Raw genomic sequence first — 17,843 nt, forward strand, 5'->3', positions numbered from 1 at the left:
TTTGAGTCATTTTAATACTTAATTTAGACTTTATATTATGAATTTAATTTGAATATATTTTAGAGGATGGAGACCCAAATATAATTTATAGATTAATAGAGACTTATGGGTGTTAATTGTATACCAATACCGTTTTATTTTGCCTTTTAAACAGCATAGTCATCACATGTAGTACAGTCTGTTCTAAAACTGTTTTTCGAAATTCGGTATGGTGCGGTTTTGATTTTAGGTAGTATACTGTCGATCAATACGTATTTCAAAACCGTATCGTATACCGAATTACCGTATTGAATTTGACACCATTATATCTAGATTGGTTTAGGTCCAATTTAAGGCTTAGTCCATCTTGACATTATTCTTAGGTGGGGCCCAATTTAAGGTTCAATGCATCTTAACATTACACCTGAGTTGGGCCCAACTGTTAAAAGAAAAAATAAATAAAATTTAAATTAATAAAGCTTAAATTGAAAGTATAATGTATTAAGAATATAAGTATACTGTTATTTTTTCTTCATATATCGTAATTATGGACAATTAAAATATTTAAAATTTATTTTTATAATTAGTTAAAATATTAACTAAAATGTCACATTTCACAAGCCAATACTATAAAACTCTTATGTTGTAACTTGTAAGTGAAGAATATAAGAAAAATGATTTTTTTTTTATACTGAAATTATACCGTACTATTTTTATATCAGAACGTTTTTTAAAATACTATTTTTATACTATACTGTATAAATTTGGTACAATATGATTATGAAGGTTTGAAATTTGGTATCTTACCGAATTGATACCCTTATAGAGATCCACATTATGTGTAGGACCGTCTTAGGAAAATTTGAACTGTCAGATCTGAGATTTTGGTTGAGAATTCGATCTCAATCGTTAAATTGACATTCCCCTTTCTCTCACGGTCCTGCACATTTTTTGCGTTGGAGTAAAATGGGACGTAAAATTTTATTTATTTTCTAAACCATTGTCACAGAGTAGGATTGGATCAACATTATGATTTGAGACCGTAAAAGTGATTCTTTATGTGCGAAACTGATCCGTGCAAGTGTTTTCCCACCCATTTAATTTTTAGGGTTCAAGGGAGGGCTTTTCAAAATTTCCGTTTTCCCCAGGCCCAATGGTTGGAAGGAATGTGTTTATTTTCCTAGCTTGGATTGGTTCTGCGATGCCGGAAAAGAGTTGGGAGAGAAATCAGTGAGGAAGCAGACTAGCGAAAATGTCTTCGTTCCTCTTCTCCCCACCTCAGCAACAACCTTCTCAATCGTTATTCCAACCCCAACCTCAGCAGCAGCAGCAGCTTCAACTAGGTAGCCCATTTCTTCAACAACAGCAGCAGCAGCAGCAGCAGCTACAGCAACAGCAGCAACAGCAACAACAGGTACAACAACAGCAATTCTATCTCTTCACCAATGATAAAGCTCCGGCAACCTATGGTACGAAATGGGCCGATCTTCATCTCGACTCTCAGAAAGTTCTCCTTCAGATCGAGTATGTACGCTTCACTTCCTCTGGTTTTAGGTTTGGAGGTTATTTTACGGATTTTTTTATTTTTTATTATTTGGATACGATTACAATTAGGCAGTAGCTTAGTTTCGTTCTAGGGATTTGCTTTGAATGTGCCAATTTTGCTCGAAATTATCCTTAATTGATGGAATTTGCAGGGAGAAGATATTGGAGTACAGAGATGAAAGCCAGAGGCTAGATCAGTGTAACCGCCTATATGACTCTTCGATATCCAGTGACGGATTTGAGGTTGATTCCAGTCATATATTAGTGGTTTGTCCCTTCCCTTGGCAATTGATATTCATTATGTTTATTTTCTTCTTTGTTGGCTTTCAATTTGGTTTGGTTGGAGACTTGGGTATTTGATAGGATTTTTTGGTTTGGTGGAAGTTAAAGAGTTAAAAGACATGTTTCAGTTTAGTGAATACTGACTCGAGGGAGAGAGGAAATTTAGCAGTTTTGTTTTAATGAAGAAATCGCCCAAGTAGTTAAGGCTTCGATTAGAATGATTCTCTGAAAAATGTGAGTATTCCTATCAATTTGTTCTCCTCTGTACTGCTATATTCTTGTCATCCCTTTTTTTAATGATTAGTTGACTAATCTGAAATCAGAGCTTCAGTGAAGTCTTGAAACTCTAAATAAACTCATGTGGGTTTTTATTTTTCGTTTCCATGGTTAGTGTCTTGTGAACTAGAATATAAAGATGCATATAAATGGTTAGTTTACAAGTATTTGGTAGCTTATGATTCATGTAAAGTGACCTGATTTTACAGGATTACTGATGTAATGCATTAGTTGCAGTTATTTTATTAATGTTTTACGAGTTCCTTTAAAATTAATTTCTTTCACTTATGAAATAATATAGTGCTATATTGTAAAGACAATAGGAACTATTGAGGTATTGGTGGTTTCACCAAAGCTGGGATAACATCAAGGAAACCAGAATCTGGACCACTTCCTCCAAACAAACTCCTAGCAATTGGATAATATCCAGGAAAGAAGAGTATATTCCACAAAGTTGGCACAAATAGGTTGAATTCTCTGTTTGTTGGAGGCATTAATACTTCTCTATGCACCAGGAAATTTATGAGATAAATATTTGCTTTCAGGGTTACTAGTTTATTCAGTGTATCTGCTTTGTTTGGCTGACATAACCCCCACATATATGTTATAAAATGCAGCCAATAGCAGTGTAACCCTATTTAATAAAAGCACAATAATCACCAATTTGATGACCTACCATTCTCAAACATTCTGTTTTCCCCTATGTTTCCTGGAGACAGCTACAGGTATAACTAACTAAATAAAAAATTATTTTTGTTGCTTTCTCTTTGGCTCAAAGGATGACTGAAGGGTCAAGTGTTGTTTAATTTGCATCAGTTGGTGTTTTTTGGACAGCAAGTTGGATAATCTGAATAAGATCAGAATCCGATATCAGGAGATCTGGTTTGTTCTCCATCCACAGCTTTGGATTAAAACCACTATGGCACTAATTATCAATTGTCATTCAACTGGTCACCTCACACTATGACTGGTCAAATTAGATTTATTGTTCTTAGCTGTGTCTGAATTCTTGACTAATGAGAGCAGTACTTTGTTTGTATGGTTTTGGATTGGTACTATTTCATTCAGTGGTTGTGAGGGGGTAGGTTGACAGGCTTTTTACATGTCAAATTATTACTTATTGAAAGATACTGAATGGAAAAATTATCTTATAGGAACTTGGGGGAATAAGCACAGCAATGGAACGGGAGAAAGCTCTTCTTCATGAGCTGATGGCTGTTGTAAAAGGCACAATTAGAAATGCTGAGTTTGCAGTTCGTTCATTTATGATGCTCAGGCCTAGGTTCCTTCACCCAAATGTTGGGGTTGCTTCAATTACTAATGGCCCAGCTCAAGCTCCAGGAGCATCAGCAGCTCCAAATTCTGCCAGTCAACCGATGTCTTCCTCTGTTGTACCAATTCTAGATTTCTACAGCGGGCTTCCAAGAAGGCCATCTGCATTTTTTCAGGATACTGTTGCCAGATTTGAGAAGTATGTTGGTGAGTGCCGTCAGTGGATTGAAGAGTTAGAACAGCTGCTTCTTTCGGATGCTGGTGGGAATCCTTCAGGCACAGACTCATCTTTATTGCAGTCTCTACCTAAAGTTTTGTCCAATGTGCATGATTTCTTCGTTCATGTGGCTGCCAAGGTAACCTCCTTTACTCAGAAGTTCTATGTTACCTTGCAGGTGGGTGAAGTACTGAAAGTCGTTTGACTCATCTGTTCATGTATTAAAAATATTATGGCTCAACATCTATTGATATTTAACAAAAGCACTCTTTATCATTGTCATTCAACTGTATTGTTAGGATAGCCTTTTGATTGTCTATAAACTCGATACATAGAAATCTGGGATATGTTTTGCAACATTAGGGGTTATGATCTTAATCACATACTCCTCTTAGAAGATGCTTAGCTTGTTAGGATCAGTGTAATCAGATGACTGCTACTATATTATAGAGTTTATACTATATCTAATCACATACTCATCTGTTCATATCTAACTGCTTGATGCAATTATTATTGTTAACTAATGCTGTGTATAGTTGCCTAAACTATGCGTGTCTTTCATCTCCCCTCTCTTAAGGTCATCTTGTGCCTGCCCCTGAATGTTTTAGTTCCTTGAATTTGATTTCAATCACTGGGCATGCTACCTCAAACCACTTTCACGTATCATAGCTGTTCCGAACAATAATAAGCATTATTGTATTAGAAAATGTTATATCCTGTTAAATTTATTTTACATGTATAGACACATTAATTTAGATCATCAGTCATCACTTTAAGTTGCATTGGAGGTCTTGGTGGTAATGCTGGTAGTTCCCCACCTCACCTAGTTCTCCCTTCTGTTTCTGGATCAGAGATGTTCCTAATTGAAGTTGGTGTTTGTGTGTGTTTTACTAGCAAATGGATTCATTTTGGGAACAGAAAAAAATGAAAAGTGGTAGTAAAGCATATCTGATAGGAACCCAAAGTTCAAATGTTAATGGCACTGCCGAACTTTGAATTGGAGGGAAATTTTGGAAATTTATAAACTTCAATTGTAGTTAATTTTTTTTTTGGGGTAAATGATTGTAGTTAACTGTGAATGCTGGAAATTGATCGAAGAAAGTCATAGAACTCACAATTGCAGGTGGCAAGTCTTCCCTCTCTGACAGGAAACCTGGCGGCCCAACTCCACTCAACTTCACAATTTGTCCTTCTCTCCCCTTCCACCCCTTAAACAGAATCCTCTTGTGTAACTGTTTGCCCCCTTCCCAACTCTCCCAAACTGTTTCCTATGTGTTTCCCATATCTCAGGCCTTTGGGCCTGTCCTTCTCTTACGGGTATAAACCTGTTTAATTAGAGGTTTAACAATATCCATTCCATTTTTGTTCTTAGGAACAAGAAAGCACAGACACGGAGTGTTGTTGCAAAGGGCCCTAGATATCTATCCTTTTCTACTTTTAGATTAGGAGTTTCTTTGATTTCTTTATATATGCTTCATATGCACATCAATATTATTATGAAATTATTGAAGCTGTTGAGGGTTTGACCTATGGAACTAATTTTGCAGCTGTTGAGTTTTAGGTTCAGGTTTATTGGCATGGGGTCTCTTTTGTTCTCCAGTGTCCATTCTTTTGTATGTGTCTAGTACAGCCTTTTCCCTTTTCCTCCTCCTTGATCATGTCGATTTTGGTGGTTCCATTATTATCGATTCTAGCAAAGAAAAAGTTTCAATTCTGTCTGAGGTTTTCTTCCAAAAGTTTCAGACCAAGGGTCTGAATTGCTGCCAACAAGTGAACAACCTAATCTCTAATATTTTATCTGATGTAGACCACTGTGCTGTGAGAAATCATACTAGAACCAATACTGGTTCTACAACTTCCACCATCCTCGGGTTCAGCAATTAAATTGTAGTTTGGAACTGGAAATTTGGCTGTCGATTGACTGGTTTCAATGGTCCCTTGGGTCAAATCTTCTGATAGGTTTTCTGGCCAATTAGGTGCTAAAATTGTGAGATTTCCACTTGAGCCAGACTGGTTATTCTCCACCTCCTTTTGGTTTGGTCAGTGAGCATCGGGAGGTTGAAGAAGAAGACTTCATTTGATACTACACAATAATGTTCTTAACTTCTTATTTCTATAATTTACATAAGATTCCGTTTCTCCTACCATTTGTTTCTATGTATTCCACCTGATTTTTAATTCTAGAATTGCTATTCAGCCTTAATTTTAAACTTGTTTTTGTCCCAGCTACTGTTACATAATCAAGAACTGTATTTAGTTGTCGTGAAATTATGAGACTTCCTCTGCTTCTTAGATTTGGAATTTTATTCACTTGGTTGGGTCTGTCATAATCCTTGTGATTCTAAGGAAATGCAAGAAGAGACTAGAAACCAGAGTTTCAGTCATGGTTGATGTGTTGCATCATCTTTTTGATTTACTGCTGAAAATCTTAGTTGAGATACTATGGATCTATATTAGTCATGATGCGTGGAGTTCCAGTTGGTCATCTGGAATTTCGGTTTCTAAGTTGGGTAGAATAATACATGTCTCTGCTAAGTATACCATATGAATTTGCTCAGGTTTGTAACGGTTGCTTCTTTTCCTTCATCAAGATTGCCATCAGTTTTAATTTCCCCCCTCCCACTAAATTTTTGTTCTTTGTTTCCTTAATTCTCATTGTTCTGAGCTTGTAAGTGAATGAGTCTGAAGAGTTGGGGTCCAACATTAAATGTGTGGTTTGCTTTGCTTCCCACATGGGGAATAATGCTGTTGTCGCATTGCTCCATGACTCCCATCTGATAGGCTGATATTAAGATGTGGCTCTCTAGTGTGTTGTATTCTTGTTTATTGACAAGTTTTGCTATCCAACAAATTGGTTACTGTTCCTAATATGTGTGTTAATTATTTTGTAGGTGGAGAGCCTTCATCAATACATCGAGTCCATGAAAATGGCCTACCTTGCTGACCAGCGACGCCGTGGTGATGGGAATGATCCATTTCTCGAGGCTGACAGGCGAGAAACAGCCAAACAAGAAGCTGCTGCTAAGAGAGTTCACCCAACATTGCACTTACCGGCTATTACACAGCCATCGACTCAAGTTGCTGGTTTATTTGCTAGTTCTGCAACACTTGGGGCATCAACTGCCTCACAGCTGTCTGCTGCCACCACATCAGCTTCATCTGGTGGTGGTTTCTCTCTTACACCATCAGTTGCCACATCTTCATCACTGTTCACCACTCCAATAGCTTCTGCGGCGGGATCATCCTTGTTTGGACCTTCCACTGCCACCCCCCAAACACCAGCTTTTGGGTCTACATCAGGATCATTGTTTGGGTCCACACCAAGTCCATATTTTGGCACTGGTGCTTCTACATTTGCCACTCCTGGTTCGAGTTTCCCCTTTGCAACGCCATCTGCTGCTTCAGGTACCCCATACATTTTAGATTCTTTTTTTTTTGGGTAGGACATACATTTTAGATTCAAGTGTACCATTTGTGGGGAGTCATCTTTCCTTTGACTCTCTTATCCATTGAGTTGTTTATAGACTTAAATTCCCTGAAACCATACTAGGCTATACAAAGTAAAAATTTGTGGTTTAGCCTGTTTCATTTACACATTCCCCAGATTCTGCTTTGCTTGAAACCATCCAAGCTTTGGGAGATTCTGGTTCATAGCTCAGTGATTCTGAGCTAATTGTTGACATGATCTAAATTAGGTTTATGCAGAGGGCCCATCTATTATCAAATTTCAGTGTAAAGAGGTTACTCAGAGGCTCATTTTGTGTTTTGTAGAAACTGGTGGCATTGTTGCTCCATGGTCTCAACTATTTGTTTATATGCAAATGAACCAAGTTACTTCACAGGGAACACCCGACTGAAATTTTTTTATCTGAGAAAACGTAGGGTACTTTTTGTCTACATTATGTACCAGTCTTCTTCTCTTTTGTCCAATGCTGCTGGAGGAGAGAATTGATTAATTGATCATGTTGTCTGTAATTCTTGACCACATAATGCAATTTTCCAGCTAAATTCACGACATTATGATCTTATTATTCATGGTTTGTGCTTTGTATTCCTTTTATCTTTTCTTCTTCCATTATCAGTTCTTGTTTAAATGCTATCTTTGCTTTCTTAAATGCTATTCTTTACATCTAGCAGGTCCTGCAACTGGATCCGGTGCAAGCTTTGGGGCCGCATCTGTGAGTAGCATTCTTTTTCAAACAATTTCATATTTGTCTTATGTTGCTTCAAATTGCATCTAAAGAAAGTCTATCCATGGAATTTTGCTCTATGCTTTAATTTCCCTCACTGATAGAGGATCCTATATGTCTGCTAATATGAAAATCCTTTCTCTCCATCAGCAGAGATCCACAAGGCCCAAATCCCGAACTGCGCGCCGCTAGCTAAAAATCATTGAGTTATCAAACCCAGAGATAGCTGAAGAATCAATCTCTGCTATACAAATGGAGGCAGATGAAGAACTCATCCATGCTCCAGAAATTATTGAACATATTATGGCAATTGTCGATGCTGTTATTGATCTTAAAAGCATCTCATCACTCCAAGGCGATTGTCACTTCAAAATCTTGTGTGTTGTCTCCGGAAAGTTTTTTCTTTTTCCTTTTCAAATCAAGTTTGCAGCCACTTTGGATCAACACATGTATTCCCAACCTTATATCTGATTGGAAGTGGGATGTTGAGAACCATGCTGATGTAAATCTGTAGCCTAGAAATTGAGTAGACTATTGAGAAAACAAAATCTTGAGATTTTCCTAGTGTTTTTCAGCGTTAGCAATGTAAAGATAAACCCTCTGGTTTCCTTTACTGCTAATTTCATCATTGTCTCTTCCTACATTGTAATGCTGTCATGTACCACGAAATGGGGAGAGAACAAAATCTTGTGCCTTTCTAAGCGTCTTTAAGCAGTACCAATTCCAAATAAATTTGCTGGCTGTCAATAATGCTAATTTCATCAATGATTCTTGAATTCTTTCGAAAAGGGAATTTTGGGTTGATGGAGGAAATTCTGATAGGTCAATTCATGTGATCTCGGACCTGGCCAATCCAAACCGATCTACTATGAGCATCTAGTCTCGACCAGAATAGGATGATCCAGACTGGTGCAAACCAAGATCGAAATCGTAACCGATACCGATACTTATCACTGGGTCTCTCTTCCTTTGCCACCATCCGCCCTGTTATATAGCAGTTGCAGTGGTCTTTTGTAATTGACCCCATTTCTAGAGCTGCTAATAGTGTAGCGGACACTCTTAGCCTAGAAGGCATTATCCTTGGCAAGTGGGACGATTTGGTCGAATTCCACTATATGGATCCTTGACCTTTGTTGTCGGGATGTTGTTTGGCTAGAGCCCCTCCAAATGAAATCACTTTTTACTCCCAAAAAAAGTGTGGTCTTTTTAGGTAGGTGGTGGATTTTTATCACCTCCAATCCTGATACGCTCCTATTTCATCAAGTTGACTGTTAGATGATGAACACATGTCTTATTCTAATCTTATGGTTGAAAATTTTCCAATTCTTAACCATTTCATCGTTGTTTTTGATTCCCTTGTTAAATATTGGATGAAGACGAAGATTTTGGCCACTTGTTTCTCCTTCTCCTTTTCTGTTGCAGACCTGGTGGTGAGGTGAACTTGGTGCTGCCGGAGTCGAAGAGGGAGAAGTGCAATGAGATGCCAGTGGCAATTAAGTGGGTTGCCGGAGTTGAAGAGGGAGAAGGCAGAGAGATCGAGAGAGGAGAAAAGATTCTCTAGGGATGAAATGGTTAAGGATTGGAAAATTTCCAACCATAAGATTAGAATAAGACACTTGTTCATTATTTAACGGTCAACTAGATGAAACAGGAGCGTGTCAGGACTGGAGGTGATAAAAATACGACAGGTGGTACTTACTGGTGGTAACTGGTAAGTGGGAAATAGAAAAGACACAAGAAAAATTGAAAATGTGGGGCTAGAATAAATAAAATAATGTTTCTTTTTATGTTCCTGTCTCCACAAAATCTACAAAATATTATACGACTTTTAAAAGACATGGTAGGGTAGGAAAAGTACTATGCCACATAAGCAAACAATTTCCTTAAATTATCAAGGACTACTCGATATCTCATCCTAGATGTAAACAAAAACAAACACAAAATTTGATATCTAATTGAAAAACTTTTTTTTCTCCGACACTCTTTGTTCACCTTATGGTCTAAAATCTCGATCTAACAACACTCAAAATTTGAAAAAATCATTAATGCATAGGATTGAAGTTAAGTCTCACTTTAACACCCTCTAGAGAAAAGTAGAGAATGAAAAGTTAAAAGAATCCATCTTAGTGCCCTTTCGAGAAATGGAGAGGTAAAAAGTTCCATGTGTAAACAAAAGGAACACATGGTTGAAAAAAAAAAACACATAGCCGTTGACTAAAAACGTGCCTTTGACTTTTGACTTCAAGGCCCACAGTCCCATGAGAGAAGAACCTCATTGCTCCATGAAGAGGGAAATAGAAAATTGACACAAAAACATACCAACCAACCAAACAGTAAAGAGGAAATAAAATGAATGAACGTGGAGGAGATGAAGGTACGGTTCATTTTCACACGCTTTCAGTTTTTACATTATATTACATTGTAATCCATTTTTTTAACAAAAAAGTATCAATTTTAAGTATTTAATTCAATCAACCCCTTCATCACCTTCCAAGATTCAAAGTTTCAAATAAATAAGATACCTGCGATGAGAGGATAGATGATTGGGATGAAGTGAGCACATCCGTCATCTAGCCTTTGATGGACGTATGCCGTTATGTCACTCTCTCTCCTACCTTTTCGCTTCTTCCAGTTCCTTTGATAATTACAATAAAGTACATAATATACTCTGTCCTTACGGACCTTACCCATAATTTAAGTCAAAGAAAAATAATCAATTTTTAAATTCTATTCATACTTGATGGGATTTGATCTAAACCGTTAAATTTATCCATCCGTTTTGACCGTTATTTCGTTTCTCTTAGAAAATCTTGACCATCTCATCCACTTGATGATGTACTCGCATACGTGATGCCCATATGCTACTTTCGTTCCTTATAAATAATATATTTTCAAAGCCAGTGATTGGTTGAGTGACATGGAGATTCTTTACACCTTAAAATTTGTCTCATTTTTATAATGGTGTAGGTTGGCAAAATTTATTGACAAAAACATCCTTGGAACGAGGAAAACTTTCCAGCCTCATCCATCATGGATTTAGGGTTAACCCCACCTGGTCATGTGGGTCAAAGTCAATCTCAAACAAACAAACAAATCATTCCAATCAAAAGGAATCAAAGGCAGGCGGCAGGCGGCAGCGTCTGAAGACTGAAATGACAACATCACCCTTTTGCATGAATAATATATCGTCTTCAAAAATGTTTCTTCTCAGGACGCAAAAATACTTATTCCATAAAAGAAATCTTAAAACATATTTTTTAATGTTTCAAAACCCATTTTTTTGTAGTTTATGTCTCTAGACATACATTATATTGTAACTAGGACGCTACATACCATTAGAAACCTAGAGTTTAGAAATTTTGCTGGATAAATAAAAAGAAAAATGCTATATATTTATATTATTAAATCAACTTATAATAAATATAATTTTCATTAGTGTTTCCGTTCATGCCAAAAGGCGTGTAGGGCAATATTTAGGTGACTAATTATTTGCTCATGATTAAGAATCATATGGGTTACTAGAAAGGAGTATATGCAAAGAGTAGACATCATTTTGATCCATTTCATTGATTGAAAATGAAATACTACATGAAAAATCACTTATCTGCAATACATCAGTACATATTTCTAGATTCCAATACAAAATAAGACCTCCAGCTCCATTATTTGGTGGAATTGTCAAAACATCATCAAAACATACCAAAAGACTTAGCAACTACAATAGGGCGTACATTAGATGTTTAACTTTAGAAGAAAAAAAATACAACATGAGGTCTCATTTTTTTGATATATGCCTTTCGCTCTCTTCTTGTTGAGGGTCTCGAGGTTCGACCAAGGCCTCAATGATTCAAATTTAGAGTAGTGATGACTCCTGATGGCTGTTTAGCCATCTCAACCTCAACTAAAAAACAATCATGTTTAAATTTTTTTAATCACTTTTGTATGTGTCCCCCTTTTTCTTCCTCCATATTATGGATTTGCAGTTTTTATAATTTGTCAATTGTTAATGAATTGAAAGAAAAACACACTTTGGTTACTTTAGGCTTTTAAGAAAATAAATAAACAATGGAAAAAGGAAAAAAAAACAAGAAAAGAAAAAATATATTTTTCTTTTGCAAGGCATTTTGGTCATTACAACATATCCGAAGAATTTGGACGGAAACTGATGGCTATTTTGTAAATAATAGTAGAACCGATGGTATATTGGAAATCAGACCTGCCAGTCTACTACAAAACCAATATAACCCTCAAGATTTCATTTCATTTCATTTCATTTCATTTCTTTCTGATTTGGGCTTTCGTTCCTTCTGCTCTGTCCCTGGGGCTCTCGCAGAGAGAATCTGGGAACCCTAACCAGGCTTTCTTTTAATCTTCTTCGTTCCCAATTCTAGGTTTTCTGATTTCAGTTCTTAGATTATCGTTTTTCACTGTGGGCGATCGTTTCCGATCTTCTTACTAGCGAGCTTCCATGGTTCAATTCAATTATTTCGTCTGCGATTCATCGATTTTTCCCGTCGTAATGGCTTTTCATTAGCTCCGGGCTTTCGATCGTTTAGATCTTTGATCAGCAGAATTATCCTCTACCTAATCCTTCTTAGATTGCTCAAGGTTGCAATTATGGCGATCAGAATGACTGTTAGTTACTCCGGCTACGTCGCCCAAAACCTCTTTTCATCGGCCGGAAACAGGGCTGGAAATTGCCGGCTATTTCACGACTGCTGTATACGATCACTATTCATTCCCAATCAGAAGTCTGATGCTTATTCCGTTCCTTCTGATTCGAGGAAATACCAGTCTGATTTCGTGAGATCGAAGGCGAAACGTTGGTCTAGGCCTTCGGTTTTCTCGTATAGTTCGATTGCCGGTGAAACTCAAAACGATAGTTACAGATCTTCTATGGTTCTTTGCTTGCTTTCGATGATTAAGTCGCCGTCCTGCGTTTCGGGGACTTGCAATGCAGGAATATTTGGTGTTTCATCCTCGTCTATGCGTGGATATAATTTTTTCCCCTTTTTTCAGGGTTCCAAATGGTTACCCTGCAATGAATTTTTTCAGGGTTCTGCTAGCAATGAAATTGATAATGGTGGAACTCATTGTTGCGATGATCACAATGTGGATTCTAAGCAATGTTCGAGAAATATAAGTATAAACTCTATGTCGAGAGAGATAATTAAAAATCCTGTAGAAAGCGGCACGTGGGTTTCTCGGTTGATGAGTTCTTGTTCTGAGGATGCTAAGGCTATGTTCACAGCTTTGACTGTTTCATTTCTCTTTCGGTCATCTTTAGCTGAACCAAGATCAATTCCGTCTCGCTCCATGTTACCAACCCTCAATGTCGGAGACAGGATTTTAGCTGAGAAGGTAATGAAGCGTTTCAATCCTGCAATTTATGACTCTCTTTCTAAAGTTTTAGTAAGTTTTTTCATGAAGCTAATCGTTTTCCTTCTTTTATTGACATCGCAGGTTTCGTATGTCTTCAGAAAACCTGATATTGCAGACATTGTGATCTTCAAGGCTCCCCCTGTCCTTCAGGTACTTTTGAACATCGTCACGATTTACTGTAGGAACTAACTGGATAATACTATGATTGTTGATATGTATGAATTAGCCATTCTAAATTACATATTAAATGATCCTTTCGACAGGAAATCGGTTACAGTTCAGGCGATGTGTTCATCAAAAGAATTGTAGCCTTAGAAGGAGACTTAGTTGAGGTGAGCTTTCTCCACCAGCATTTTTGACTTGGTGGTTTCTTCTTTTCTACTCCGGATCACAAATTGATGCTTGATGATGATCGCGTAGCATGCTCACTCGTCCTTCTCTGGCAGGTCCGTGATGGAAAATTGGTGGTCAATGGTGTCATCCAGGACGAAGATTTTGTATTAGAACCGCTCGCTTATGAGATGGATCCAGTGGTACTGTTTCTTTCTTATACGAATGAATGATGTTTCCTCTTCTGGGCATTCACTTTGATCTTTCTTCTAACTAGTGGCTGTCTTCTGTTTATGCAGCTCATTCCCAAAGGTTATGTGTTTGTGATGGGTGACAACCGCAACAACAGCTTTGATTCACATAATTGGTAAGCTTGTTGATATGAATCAGCTGAAGAGTAGTCTTTTTAGACTAAAAGACATTCCAATTGTGTGTCTGCTTTAGGATCTGACTTCGCACTGTCGTTTTAATTTTCAGGGGTCCTCTTCCTATCAAAAACATTCTGGGTAGACATGTGCTGCGCTACTGGCCACCTCCAAACATATCCGACAATTATAGAATTTCAGTGGAACAGAATGCCGTGGCAGTTTCTTGAGTCACGAGCCTTTTATTTCTATTGTGGTGGAAGGATTTTGCTGTGATGCAGATGCTTAGGAGTCTGCAATCACTTCGATCTGAAAATGACCAGTCCATTCTTTTGGACTGCTGAACAGATTCTGTGATTTTGCTGATTGTTTAAAGCAATATGTGTTTTCTCCATTTGTTATTTGGGGGCATCATCATTTCATGGTGGCATAACAGAAGGGAGTTCATGACTGAACTGCACCGCCCCATCAGTAATATTAGTAAAATGGTCTTCCGATTCAATCGAAAGTTGGTCGTTCATCAAGTAATACCCTTTGGGAAGTTATATAATTGCCAAGGATCTTTCCTCAAGATTCTACACGTGGCGGCTACGAATGTGAATTTTGGTGCAAACATCTTCTGTTGTTCTGTTGTTTACCTTAGTTCTTTCCGTGGAATGGCTTTAAGAGATATGAGCGGAAGGAATCCATCTGGTGATTTTGGGCCTTGGCACTACAGGTGTGGCATCATGACGAGCAGGCTTCTCTGCTACATGATCTGCTCAGAGCATCACTGAGGCATTCAAGACGCCAAGATTGATATATCCTGTGCGAGTGGGTTTTTACGAAAGATGCTTGATGGTGATGTTTACCGGAGGCTTGGTCCTCTTTTTCTTCCCCTCCCCCACTGAATGTTATTGTTATTGGTCTCAATCAGAATCTTTGTTTTAATTCCAAACAAGAAATTCTGGGCCGATAAACTTTTTGGTATTAGTATTTCAGCATGATACAGTGTAGAAGCTCCTTTATGTGGCAAAATTTGCATTTATGGCTCGAACATCCGGAGAATGTCACTACCTAGTTTTTCCATTTGTTACGAACTCAGGGTGGGGATTTGTCAACCACACTATAGGAGAAACTTCCGATAACAATCAAAAGAGAAAGTAAATATTGAATAAATTTCATATTTGGCTGTTGAAAGTTCATGTCAGTCAACAGAGAGACTAAAATGTTGTGTAAGAAAGAAAGACACGCATGTGGTTTTTTGGATGGTGATTGCAGTTCATGAGGCTATGTTTCACATACAAATGGTAGACATCTCCCACCAAAGATGTTGATATTTTGCCTTGGTACATCAACACAAAAGGAAATTATGTCAAAGGGACTGCTTTATAAATTTGAATTGGAGACAGATACAGAAGTTATGAGGTTGAGCTTCAGCAATAGTTCAGCAGATTTATTTTCATGTCAATAATACTCGGTAAACTCTTTCTGTATTATACTTCTCCTGGAGTGGGTTTGGGAAGCCTAAAGGCTCTACTCCTTTGTTACATAGATTTTTTTGGGGGCAAAATTACATAGACATTTCATGATCAGATGCATGTCTACAAGTTGATTCGATGAAGTTTCCGTCACATGATACTGGTAGGAAGTCATCATAACTAGCCTTACTGTACCTAATAACCATTACCTATCTTGTTATTGGTTTCTTCTATATACCATACACAGATCCTGTATTTCTGTCTCCACAGAACTTGCCTTTCCATCATGGGACAATTCTGGTCACAACTGAACTCCCAAAATTCAATAGAACATGTATCTGAGGAGAAAAGCAAGCCCCTCTGACTTCTATCCTAGCTGTTCATGCAGTGTACAGTCAATGTGTTTCCAATCCTGTGATGTTTCCATAGAGTCTATACAATTCGGCTTCGGCCTCATTTACTCGTGGGTGGGTTTGGTCATTAGAAGAGAAAGCATGAGTGCTGTCTCTGACCTCTATCCAGCTTAGCCCTGGATCCTTTTCCAACATCAATCTCTTGATATTTTTCCTAATGTCAGCAACAGCATCCCATCTCCCCACAGCAGCATAGAGATTTGAAAGCAAGATATGTGTTGCATTATCTTCTGGTTCTAATCTCAGTATTTCCTCTGCAGCACTGATTCCAATTCCCAAGTTTTTGTAAATAACACTGGAACTCAGCAAAATTCTCCACAGCTCAGGATAACTGTAACCAGTAGGCAATTTTAAGATCAAATCCATCGCTTCCTGCAATAACCCTGCTCTTCCTAATAAGCTTACCATGCACGAGTAGTGCTTAGGACCTGGTTCTAAGTTGTTTTCCTTCATATAGTTCCAGAAGAACTTCCCTTTTGAAACTAAGCCACGATGGCTGCAGGCGGAGAGCAGAGAAATAAAGGTTACTTCATCTGGTTTTAGACCTTGCTGCATCATCTCATCAAATAGCTTGAAAGCATCATCTGCTTTCCCATGGTTGCTATATCCTCCAAGCAATGAATTCCAGCATTTTAAATCAGGGTAAATGCTACCGGAGAATACTAACTGAGCAGCTTGAAGGTTGCCATTTTTTGCATACATATCAATCAAGCTTCCACATACAAATACATCTGTACGGTAACCCGTTTTTACCACCAGAGCATGGAGCATTTCACCTTGTATAAGAGTTGCAAGATCAGCAGATGAACTCAAAGCACTGCTTAGGGCAAAGCTATCAGCCTTATGGCCTTCCTGCTGCATGTAGTAGAAATACTTGAGTGCAGTTTCACCATCTCCCAGTTTAGAATGACCTGTGATCATCTCTGTCCAGAGTATATTGTCTTTCTCTGGAACTAAACTGAAAATCTTTTCAGCAGAACCCGTGTCACCATTTTTAAGATACATGGAAACTAGTGTACTTCCTACAAAAACACTTTGCTGAAATCCAGTTTTCTCAACTTGCGCATGGAGGGGCTTCCCAATACCTGAAGATGGTAGCATTCCAGATGCTGAGATGACAGCTGCATAAGTGTACTCGTCTGGCTTTTTGAAAGATGTTCTTAGTAATTGGATGAACAGGTCCATGGCCTTATCTCCAACTCCTCTTTCTGAATACCCAGATATCATTGAGTTCCAAGAAACAAGGTCTGGGTTCTTAATGTTTTTGAAGACATACCATGCAGTCTCTGTTTCTCCACAACTAGAATACATGTCAAGCAGGGCATTCTGCAAAGGCACGTCAGCTGGTGAATCAGATTTAATTACATGGGCGTGGATGACTTTTCCACTTGCACCATCTCTTATTCTGCTGCAAGCATTAAGAACCATTGAATACGTAAAATCGGTAGGAATCATACCATCCTTGACCATACTTCCAAAAACTTGAATTCCTTCCATGATTTTTTGGTTCTTCAAATTACTGAAAATTATAGAGTTCCAAGCAATAGCATCTCTATCAACGATATGCCTGAAGACCTGGTTTGCAGACTCCAGATCACCGCAATTTGAGTACATCCCTAGTAGGGAGGTCTGAACACACACACCATTTAAGAAGCCGTATCTCACAACTTGGGAGTGGAGAGCTGAGCCCAGGAAATGCTCCTCCAGTAAAGAAGATGCTTGGATTAGACTCGAGAAGGTCAAATTATTTGGTATAAAGCCTTCATTTTTAATTACAGTGAGCAATCGAATGGCAGAAAGGGCATGGTGGGGTAGTCGAGAGTAGGCAGATATGAGGGCATTGAAAGATACAATGTTTCTTTGAGGCATTCTGTCGAACACGCGTTGGGAGTCGTGGAGAGAACCACATTTCGCATAAATGGAGAGAAGGTTGTTGTACAAGAAAGGCGACGCAAATGGAGACGTGAAAGTAGCAGAGATGATAAGTATTTGAGCATGTAGTTGACGGGCTATCCTTATTGAGGTGGTGGAAGAGCATTTCTGAACGATTGCCGCCAAGAACGAAGTTTCATGTTTCATTATACTGTTAAGAGTTTTGAAAAAGAGAGCGTTCCGTTGGATTTTAAATCTCG

The 17,843-nt window shown here is 38.1% G+C and overlaps 3 protein-coding genes across 4 annotated transcripts; 2 read left to right on the top strand and 1 right to left on the bottom strand.

Annotated features, from left to right (window-relative positions):
* Positions 1–1,006: 1,006 nt before the first annotated feature.
* Positions 1,007–8,500, top strand: LOC149017900 (hydroxyproline-rich glycoprotein family protein). 2 transcript variants are annotated; one of them, XM_089152225.1, is made up of 6 exons: positions 1,007–1,503; positions 1,677–1,791; positions 3,237–3,710; positions 6,463–6,976; positions 7,709–7,749; positions 7,912–8,500. In XM_089152225.1, the coding sequence occupies exons 1-6, from the start codon at positions 1,232–1,234 to the stop codon at positions 7,951–7,953; spliced, it is 1,458 nt and encodes a 485-aa protein (XP_089008351.1). In that variant the 5' UTR covers positions 1,007–1,231; the 3' UTR covers positions 7,954–8,500. The 2 variants fall into 2 exon arrangements, with proteins under 2 accessions (XP_089008351.1, XP_089008352.1); XM_089152226.1 differs by having other exon boundaries at positions 7,915–8,500.
* A 3,555-nt stretch (positions 8,501–12,055) lies between these two features.
* Positions 12,056–15,189, top strand: LOC149017901 (thylakoidal processing peptidase 1, chloroplastic-like). The gene is made up of 6 exons (XM_089152231.1): positions 12,056–13,122; positions 13,225–13,293; positions 13,407–13,475; positions 13,590–13,676; positions 13,773–13,840; positions 13,951–15,189. The coding sequence occupies exons 1-6, from the start codon at positions 12,379–12,381 to the stop codon at positions 14,066–14,068; spliced, it is 1,155 nt and encodes a 384-aa protein (XP_089008357.1). The 5' UTR covers positions 12,056–12,378; the 3' UTR covers positions 14,069–15,189.
* Positions 15,190–15,630: 441 nt separating this feature from the next.
* LOC149017902 (Pentatricopeptide repeat (PPR) superfamily protein) lies at positions 15,631–17,822 on the bottom strand. Its single transcript, XM_089152227.1, has one exon. It carries the CDS (start codon positions 17,788–17,790, stop codon positions 15,694–15,696), a length of 2,097 nt encoding a protein of 698 aa, XP_089008353.1. The 5' UTR covers positions 17,791–17,822; the 3' UTR covers positions 15,631–15,693.
* Positions 17,823–17,843: the final 21 nt, after the last annotated feature.

Source organism: Hakea prostrata, chromosome 4, assembly GCF_041222555.1.
Source record: "Hakea prostrata isolate BN-2017 chromosome 4, UWA_Hpros_2, whole genome shotgun sequence".
In the NCBI taxonomy this organism is placed as follows: domain Eukaryota; kingdom Viridiplantae; phylum Streptophyta; class Magnoliopsida; order Proteales; family Proteaceae; genus Hakea; species Hakea prostrata.